Here is a 10,646-nt window from a genome sequence, read left to right as displayed (position 1 = left end):
TGCGGACTTATGGAGGATTCGGTATTCAGATGTCAAGCACCCCCTGCAGGACTAAAACTTTAGGTGTGTTGGACTTAATGCAGTGCTGCGCAGACTGACTTGAAGCAGTGCATGTCGGTTAGAAATTTTGTCTTACTTGAAACGGTGCCACTGCCGTGTCACCGTGACGTATGCCATCAAATTACCATGAAAGTGATTCGAGAGCAGCCGGCTGCACGAGCTGCACGAGCTCTAATGAAGACACAGCTTATTCACGATTGGCCAGACTCACAACGTGACAACAGTGACATGTGTTTCATGGGCTGTGTGTACAATTGCACACTTCACATACTACTCTTACTACTTCTGCTATGTCAGTTTATGGCACATATAAGAATAGTACGGTAGTAAGCCATTACCAATGTATTTATTCTGACACCTCCAATTCAGCAAAAACTCACAACTTACAACAAATGTGGGTCTGTGGGATGTTTTATAACAGAACATCCCACAGACCCACATTTGGACCCCCCCAATGTTCAAACCAAATCTACGCCATTGATTTCAAAAGACCAAAGCTGATATGTTTTCCTAAAATTGTCCTTATTCACTGAATGGTTAAACTTTTGTTTAAGAATCCTCAAGACATTCTAAGATGTTATTGTCAACCTCCTAAAGGCCTTTAGTTAAGAAAATACAGAAATAAAAAAGAAAACAGATATCAGCTCCACCAATAGCACACAAAGAACTGTTGCATCAAGAGTCGGTCTTCACAGTGAAACATTTGTTGACTTATATCACATTCTTCTTTTTATACTGAACGAGAGGGGTGATTATCTCATCAAGGGCACTTGGACAGGTAGACAGCCCCATGTTTTGGTGTGTTGTCACTTTCACTGGCAAAAGGAGAGCCATGTTGTTAATCAGAGTCGGTGATCAGTCAGATGGGAGCTGGGAGCTGGGAGCTGGGGGTGATGATGGCTCTGCTACCCCTTGGTCCTATAAAACCCTCCTGTCCCCTCTGCTTGTCCTAGCACCCCTCAAGCCATATTGTGATCTTTGCCCTGATAAGGACCGGTAGAAGTAAGACTGCCAGACTGGCCGGGCAGGGTTGGAGCCTCTGTGAGGAGGACTCTGTGTGATACTGTCCTGGGGGGGCCAATGAAAGGCATTCTCACAAGCGAAGAAAGGCTGCGAGTCAGTCTGGGCAGCCCCGCTGTCTGCCCCCCTCCCCATCTCCTGAGACTCCAGGCGCCACAGTGTAACTGCAGTCTCAGGTATGCTCCACAGACACTGTGAGAGATTCCCAGGCCCTTACCTGAGACAGACTAAAATGATCCTTCTTCTTTATTCCAAGGGTTCTTATATGTAATTATTTTGATTTGCAATTCAGCATTTTTCTGGCACAATTGAAAAAGTCAAAAAATTATATAAATGAAAAACAGCACTAAGAATCCTAGTTTCCGCATCCACTATATCCTCTTGTATTTAAGCTATTCTGTTTTGTTACTGAATAAGCTAGATTTGTCTTCAAAAACGAGAACACTGTCATCATCCCATCTAAATCACTTCATCTCCCTGTCTACTTATATATGGACTTTGGATGATTACAAAATAATCTGAAAATAGAATAAGTGAGCAGGATCTTAGTTGAGGTTTTTCAACGACTGTCAGCAAATTGGAGCCACAGGACAGTTTTCATTGTGGCATGTGGGGTTTTGTGGTGTATATGCTGTCATTTATCTAGACTACACAATGTTCTTGCCTGTGGCTGTCAGATCATTTCTGAGGTGCACCTTGGGAGTGTTTACTACTTGTGTAAATGTTTCTCGTGCCGAAAATTTTTTTCCCTGTCTTTATTTATTTATTAGTGTACGGTCATTGGCAAAAAGATTATCCACGGTGATAAAACATTTTTATCTTTTAAAAGTCTACTTTAAAATACATGTGTTTAAAATACAAGTTTGTAGAAATGTAATCTTTGTGTCCAAATATGTTTCATACATTTTTGAAAAACATTTATAATATTTTATAAAAATAAATAAATAAATAAATAAATAAATAAATAAATGGCTCTAAAAATGTCATGTAGTGAACCATTAAGTAAAATGTATTAAAATACTTTCCTTGCACCTTGAATACATGAGTGTACACAACTTAATCATTAATTTCAAAAAAGCTTTAAAACATATTTTTCAAGGTAAATTTTTTTCTTTCTTTCTTTTTTTTTTTTTTTTTTTTTTACAAAAATCTTGATTTTTGAGCTGAGAATATCATGAAGTTTTCTACATTTTACCTGACAAAATGTTCCTTTTCATAAAAATGTCAAAATATAAGATTTTTTTTTTTTTTTATTTGTTTTGTTTTGTTTTTTGTCACATGACAACAAAATGGCAAACTACATGTTGGTTACACCACATGACTTTGATTTGGTGTACAAAGGTTTTTCAAATATTAATAATATATAATTTTTTAAATTGAACAAATAATATTTAAAAAATTATTCTGCACTACACATGCCAAATTTTATTTTTCAAGAATTTCAGCTTTTAATGACAATTTGTTTTTTTTTCTGTCTCTGAACAGTTACACCACATGACATTTTACTTATAGAAAAAAATATAAAAATTACTTTAAATTCAGTAATTGAAAACATGTTCAATCATAGAAGAGGTGTATTTAAGTATTTGCTTGTGTGAATTGCATTTTTTATGTATTTTTGAATAAATGTTATAACCCCCCCCCCCCCAAAAGAGTGTCACATAGACTCATAGGCTACATTAAACAAAATAATTATTTAAAATGATTTATTAATTGTAATATTTTTATATTATTTAATAATTTTTAAACCAAAATAAATGACTAAACAAAAAACAACCAAACAACTTTAAATGAATAATTAAATAAATAAGTCTTCTTTTTAAATAGAAATACAAAGTGTTCACAAAAGCATGGAATTCCACTTGAGCACGAATTAAATTACTTTATTTAAATTACTTTAAATATACTGCAAGTAAAAGGCTATGATGAGGTAAAATAAATGATACCCCCACGAATTTAGAAAATTACTAGACACAATAAATGAATGAATATTCAGCCATATTCATTATGCAGAGCCTTCATAAATAAACACTCTAAACAACTTATGCACAGAAAAACTCTTATGCACGTCAAAGAGCTCTGTACTGTACGTCATCTGCACGCCTTGTTGTCATAGCTGTGCACATGCGCATAACACATCCAGTTATTACGTCGAGCGTCCGTCCATGAGAAACTGTGTTGAGCGGTTGGAACAGTAGCGAGACATGTCAGAGAAGAAACAAACAGTAGATTTGGGTTTGTTGGAGGAGGATGACGAATTTGAAGAATTCCCTGCTGAGGGTAAGTAAGCTGAAAATTCGTGTGTTTGTGGTTAGAAATGGGCTCTTGAATTATTTGAGGTTAAATAAAACTCTACACTAGACAGTGACTCAGCTAGCATGCTAAGCTAACTGACACAACATTATTTGTTTGATTGAACAAACTGTGAACCAACATAGAAAGATAATAATATGACCGGTCATTTACCAGCAGCTAGCATGTAATGCACATTAAAAGCTAATATGTACTTTGTTTATTGTGAGTCTCTCTGGTTTCCTCAGTAATTTCAAGCTAAAGCCAATAGTTGGACATAAGCACTGAAGTTTGTTATGTTTATTAGTCGTAAGCTGAATTAATAGCAGTACCACACTGTATGTGTAGTGCAGTGGAGCTGGATTTAGGTTAAGCCTCATAGAACTGCTTTATCATTCCCAGACTGGACAGGCCTGGATGAAGATGAGGATGCACATGTTTGGGAGGATAACTGGGATGATGACAACGTAGAGGATGACTTTTCTAATCAGCTCAGGTAGGTTTCACAAGTTGACTATGATTTTGCCTATTTAATTATACGTATTAGATTTGTTATAGAGTTTGTGACACATTCGGCTAATTATAGATTGTTAATGTTTTAAATATTAATTGTACTAACCTATTCTACATTCACAATTAATAAATCCTGGTAGAGTTATACTTATATATGAGAGGGAAGTGCTGTCCAAGTGTCTATTGCTAGGATGTTCTGTTGCTGAAAAATGTAAAACCCACCCACTTTTTTTTAAAAGGATTCTGTGTGATTACACTCATTTAGAAGAAAACAGTCCCTCAGGGATCTAATACTCCGTTGGCTAACCAACACTCATGGTGGCTTCAAACCACATTTATGAACCTTCCTATGTGTGAGAACTTGACCTCAGTAAATACAGCTATTTAAGTAAAAAAAGATAAATGAATAGATTGCTATAGTATTTAGTTAATGCTTCCCATGCTTTCCCCATAATAAAGAATTAAGGGGCAGTCACAGACCCACATTTTTTTCGTACAATGCAACGGATCAGGATATGATGTCACACGGGAGGACTTCTGGTGTAAGTAAATAATGCATAAAAAATAACAAATAGTATTGTATTAAAAATGTTAAAATATATTGTCTACTCACTTTTCCTGCAACAATAAAACACACAGCCTTAAAATTTGTATTCTTTGGATTGAGCCAAGAGGTCAGCATGTGAAGTTTCAATCTTCTATTGGTCATGTGTCCTCTCATCGTACGAATTCATAGTTCAGAGTTCACCAAGCTTGAAATTTGGTACTTAGCATAGTATGAAATTTTTTCGCATGAGGTTGTGTTTCCGGTCTCCCGCTTTCGGGTGTGTTTGAATTGGAGTGAATAGAGCACGAAGTGTTGTGTGACTGCCCCTTTACCGTTTCCTGAAGCCAAAAGGCTGAAAATGCTGTGATATTTTTGTCATGGAATGCTTTTGGATTTCCCAAACTGGAAATGCTTATGCATCACGTGTTCTTCGTAGCAGAACACATGATGATGGGGGAGGTTGAGGTTGCATGGGGAAATAATAGGAAAAAAGAAAGCCAACATTTGTGAATATTAAATTTTAGAAACATGCAAAAAAAAAAAAAAAAAAAAGAAAAATCACTTTTTAAAAATGTGTTCCTTCTTATTTTCTCCTCACAGAGCGGAGCTTGAAAAACATGGATACAAGATGGAAACCTCCTAACAGTTGGATTACTTTAGCTGAAAATAATTTTTTCCACATTTGAATATTGTCAATTTAGCCTGTCAATCGAAAATGTGACTTTTTCTAATTATTTCTCTAAGCCCAGCGTCATAAAACTGATCAGTTGGATCTGCGATCAATGTGTTTATTTTTAGTTTTCTACCATATATACCACTCATGTGTTAATTGTTATAATAAAGAGATGCTTTCCCTATTCTGTTTCACTTTTTTAATGTTGTGCTTTATGATCGGCTGTATAAACTATTTCAAGGACTTAAACAATAACAAGGGAATTAGAAGTCTACTGCGCATGTCTGGCCCTGAAGCATTTCCGGTAGTAGCATTTTTTTTATCCCAGAACTGTAAAAATAAAATGACTAGCACATCCTTTTAGAGTCTAGCTAAAACAGAACAAACGTTATCCTCAACCTGGGACTTATCCAGAAGTGTCGTTGATACTGAGCGTGTCTACGAGAGAGGCGTTGAAAGGGTATCGTAGTTTAGATGCTCACAAATATTTCCTCAGCGGGGAGATCGTGAATATTGGATCGCTCCTGTTACAATCAATGAAGTCGTTCAATAAAGCTGTCTACATGACCTGTGGATAAAGTAAGGATTTATCTTTTTAATGGTAAAAATACTAATCTTGTCTCTTTCTTTTGGATAAAAGTGTCTGCGAAATGACTAAATGTAAATGACTTGTGGAGCTTTATTCATTATAATGGGGGTGATAGTCATTTATAGAGCTCTACCTCTCAAACTTACAATTAGTTGGCATTTTTTGTTCACCTACCAGAGATGGGATGTGTGCTACAGTTGTTATTACTGCACGTATCCATCCAGACGTCTCACTTCACTGCAGCGGTTCATGCATCCATTTGTCTTTGCTTTTTCGGAGATCTAAACACTTTAATTTCCATTAGTTCCTGGCATCCAGGGTGCATCCGGCTACCGAACAACATGGTCCACATTTTAATAATACCGTTTTATAACAGTTTTGTTAACTTTAGTAACGTTAGTCATGTTAAAGTCACTATGAATTAAGCGCCTCCCGCTGTTGTTTTGAATGAGGGTGCGTTCCATTCAGAATTGATTATCTCTATACCGTATTCCCTTCCAGGACTTTACCATCCACTCTTGAGAGCTTTGAAATGCTTAAAGGTGTGGGGCTTAAAAATAAGGGTCATTCAGAACTCATTTTTTAAGTCATTTTTATTGGAAATTCAGTTTGAAGCAAACTTACAGCATGATTATTATGATTGTTCTCCCTTCAAAGTGCCATTTGGAGGGTGATTTATCCCGTTTGGAATGCAGTCAGAGTTCGCGTCTAGCAGGAAATATTCAATGAACATAATGACGTCACTTCCGTTAACCGTCTTGAAATGGTCTGTATGAAATTTGGAAGCACACCATCAATTACAAATTTTAATTCAGTAATTTTAATCATAAATCCAAGCAACCCTGAAAACAATGGGAAAGTTTTGTAAATATTGTTAGACAGTGCGAGCAGATCTGTGTGTAACATATATAGAGATGCAGCTGCACACAAACATCGGGAGGGCTTGAAGACTTGAGCTGAAACTGCTCTGCTGTGCCCTGACACTTTCCCCTGAGCCCATGGGGCTTGGCAGAGTCTCTGGTGGAGAGATTAGTGAAGTGTTTGTCAGATGCACGGAGGTGGTCACAGCATGAGGCCCCAGCCGGTCCTGCCTGGGCCTGCCCACTCCCGACCGGGCCCTGCTCTTCCGCTTTTCACAGCAAGGGCTTCCACAAAGAACCAGAGGACAATTTGCCCAGTAGCACTCCCCTAGCAAAATGATTTCTCTGGATTTGTGGCTTTGAGTCTCTGGGCTGTAATGAGCTGCAATCGATTCCAGTAGTCGACCACCGTTTCACACCTGCCTCATTTTTAAAGCCCCATGTTTCCAAAATTAAACATTTCTAAAATTCTTTTATTATTATTATTATTATTATTAAATGTATGAAACGAGAATCTTAGAACTAAAAAATGTTGTGGCTGTGTTGTCACTCAATTCAAGTTCGAAGTTGTATTTGTCACATATGCAGTGGTACACTATGGTACAGAGTCAGTTAAATGTTATATACCCTCCAAAATCATGCATTAAGTTTAAGAAATGAAAATATCTGTAAAATAAGAAAATATTTGACAGACACCTGCACGTTTAGTTAAGATTTACATTAATCACATTGTTTTGTTAATGCCCTAAATGTATATGAAGTCTGAAGCCCTCTTGCTCAACTATGTATTGTTTAATATATATTCAGTTGTTGACTGTGACTTTAATGACCTGATGTCAAATTTATGATTACATCCTCTCTTTTTGACATCAGGGACACCCACATCTTGCAGGCACACATACACAATCATAACATGTAAATCCACCCATGCCCTTCAAAATAAGCGCTCTGTGCTGGATCATTATTTTAATTGTTTGAGAGTCATTGAGGTGTGAAAATCACTAAGTGAGAGCAACAGTGGAGATTCCAGGGCTATTTTGTTTGTGCCTGAAGGCGGAAGATTGGCCTCTTGTGTTTGAGCAAGGTGGGTCTTTGTGAATTCCCCAAAAGTCAGTTTCATAGTTCATGAGAAGGATTAAGCATGCACAATCTTTAGGCCTGTATAGTATTTTCCACTATATTATTTCTTTTGTCCTTTTTGTAATTGCTTGTGAATTGGGATCTTTTTAAATTCTGTCAACAGATCACTTGCACTGGCCTGAAATCGATGATAAATCTAAAAATCAATTTTGCTTTGGCCAGTAATTGTAAAAAATGTAAACAATATTTAGTTTGACATTTTTAAACATTTTTTATTATATTTCAACATGGTATAGACCATATACTGTATGTATATATACATACATGCATACAAATCAATAAAATGTTTCTAATGAAACCTTTATTTGCACCATATTACTTGGTTTTATTTACTGATAACCTTTTTCCAGTTTATTTGTTTATTTAGTGGCGTTTCAATCACACACAGATGAGTGTTGCGGTTGCACTGGGGTGCTCCAGACCTCAGCAAGCAACCCCACCATGAGCCAAGAGAAGACAGGGGGCCGTCGTGCAGGGAACGCGCAGCTGCTGCAATAATAGCCCTAATTGCACGTTTCTTTTGTGGGTCTGAAATTAGTGGCAGAGCACAGCTACAATGCCTAAACCTTGAGTAAAAATAAATTACTCACAGGGGCAACTGTTCAGCAGTGCGGCCCATCACCACCACCCACAACTCCCTGTCCCACACCTGCACTCACCCTCGCTAAAGTAAACACCGATAATAAGGTGTAATTACTTCAAAAAATAATAACGAGAGCCCTCTATGTGACAATGGTTGGCCTGTTTATTGAGGGTGGAAAATTAATTCTGAAGACACAGATGAGGGTTCCCCCATTGAGAGATGCTAAAAGGACATGTAACAGTTATAAGTGAGTGTGTTAACCTCCTTTCAGTCCTCTTTTTCTCTCTCTATATATTTCTTTGTCTTTCTCTTTGCACTGTATGGGCAGTGGCACTAAAAAAAAGAACTCATGGTTATTTTAGCCGTTACTCCTCATTTTCTGTACTGTTCATTTCCCTGCTAAGCAAACATGTTTCATGAAGGGGTAAACCCATTGTGGCATTTGGGCATGTAACTATTGCATAGGTCAGTGTTTTGTTGAGTCACTACAAATACAAAGCATTTGATTTTTAGGTCATTTTGTTGGAGAGCAATTTTTGAGGACATATTTTGCTGACAGAAAGTTATTGACAAAGAAAGCCTGGTCGGTAACACTTTACATTAATGTTCCCTTTGTTAAGGGTTTACAAAAGGGGTTCATTGATGACTAATACAGTAAGTCATTTAAAAAATGCATTATAAATCAATGATATACTGTTGTTACAACATGGACAAAAATGGAGACTTTAATGCAATACTTGCCAAATAGTGAGCATTTTACCCCTCATGTTATAAATACTTAATAACATGTATTCAGCATTAGTAACCTATGAAAATGTACCTTAATGTAAACTGGACAAATACAACATTAAAGCATAAAATGTTTCTTGGACCAAACTATGCTGCTTTGCTATTTCCTTCACTCTCTGGTCCATATCCATTAATTTATTTATTTTTTTAATTAAAATTTTTTAAGCAAAGCTTTGTAAAGAGATTCATTCATATGCACAATGTGTATTTGTCTACAAAATTAATTTCAACAAAGCATAAGCCAAGTCGGTAACACTTTATTTTAATGTTCCCTTTGTTAAGGTTTATAAAGGGGGTCATTAATGACTAATAAGTCATTTACAAATGCATTATAAATAATTTATATGCAGTTTTTTACAACATGAACAAAAATGGAGACTTTCATGCAATTCTTGCCAAATAGTGAGCCATTTTACCTCATGTTATAAATGCTTAATAACACTCATTCAGCATTAGTAACTTATGAAAATGTACCTTAATGTAAACTAGTAAAAGACAACATAAAAGCAAATTTTTTTTTATTTGGATCACATTATGCTTCTTTGCTTTTTCCTTCACTCTCCATTCCATATCCATTACATTTTTAAAATGTTTTATTATTATTTGTTAAGAAAATTTAATTTGTATGCACAGTGTGTATTTGTCTGCAAAATTAATTTTAACAAAGCATAACCCAGGTCGGAAACACTTTACATTAATGTTCCCTTTGTTAAGGGTTTATAAAGAGTTTCATTGACGACTAATAATTAATTTACAAATGCATTATAAATCATTGATATGTGTTTGTTACAACATGAACAAAAATTGAGACTTTCATGCAGTACTTGCTAAATAGTGAGCCATTTTCCCTCTAATGTTATAAATGCTCAATATAAATGCACTTATTCAGCATTAGTTACCTATGAATATACCTTAATGTAAAGTGGACACATACAGTAGGAAGAATTTATTAAGGAGTTGCATTAGAAACCTATATGTACACAAAGTTCTGTATGGTTTAATGGTCATCGGGTTTTATTATGTGATATATGCTGTGAATGAGAATGAAGACAGAATGAAGAAAGTGTTTTTGCACAGGATTAGGTAAATTAGGACACCAAGCACCATAATTTTGACATCAACGTTACAAGGAAAGTGACAAGACAATTAAGTCAATATATTACAGTGATTAATATAAACAAAACATGGACTGTAGCAAAATGACAATTTCTCCTTTTAATCTCACTATAATAGTCTATTTTTCTGCAATGTGATATAAATCACAAATTAAGGCATTTTATGTTTTTGAATAAGTGTATTTAATAAATATTTATAACATTTAAGTAAAAATGCTCACAATTTGGTATTGCATGAAAGTCAACAATTTGATTCATGCTGTTGACTTAATTACTTTTTGGTAATTAATGAACATCTTTGTAAACCCTTAACAAAGGGAACATAATTGTTAAATGTTATTTGGGGTCTGCTTTGCTTATAAATTCACCAACTTAAATGTTTTTCCTTCAAAACAATGCAACTGTTATCTTAAGGTGTCTTTAGTTCTTTGATAATGTGTTTGTCAAATCCCAACGATCTTGTAA

The 10,646-nt window shown here is 35.5% G+C and overlaps 1 protein-coding gene across 1 annotated transcript; it reads left to right on the top strand.

Moving 5' to 3' along the window:
• Nucleotides 1–3,211: 3,211 nt before the first annotated feature.
• On the top strand, nucleotides 3,212–5,289 carry LOC127425064 (26S proteasome complex subunit SEM1). Its single transcript, XM_051670693.1, has 3 exons — nucleotides 3,212–3,360; nucleotides 3,775–3,868; nucleotides 5,033–5,289. Exons 1-3 carry the CDS (start codon nucleotides 3,285–3,287, stop codon nucleotides 5,073–5,075), a joined length of 213 nt encoding a protein of 70 aa, XP_051526653.1. The 5' UTR covers nucleotides 3,212–3,284; the 3' UTR covers nucleotides 5,076–5,289.
• Nucleotides 5,290–10,646: the final 5,357 nt, after the last annotated feature.

This window comes from Myxocyprinus asiaticus, chromosome 34 (genome assembly GCF_019703515.2).
Source record: "Myxocyprinus asiaticus isolate MX2 ecotype Aquarium Trade chromosome 34, UBuf_Myxa_2, whole genome shotgun sequence".
Classification (NCBI taxonomy): Eukaryota; Metazoa; Chordata; class Actinopteri; order Cypriniformes; family Catostomidae; genus Myxocyprinus; species Myxocyprinus asiaticus.
The sequence above is the reverse complement of the archived record's forward strand: the minus strand, read 5'-3'. Positions and strand labels throughout refer to the sequence as shown.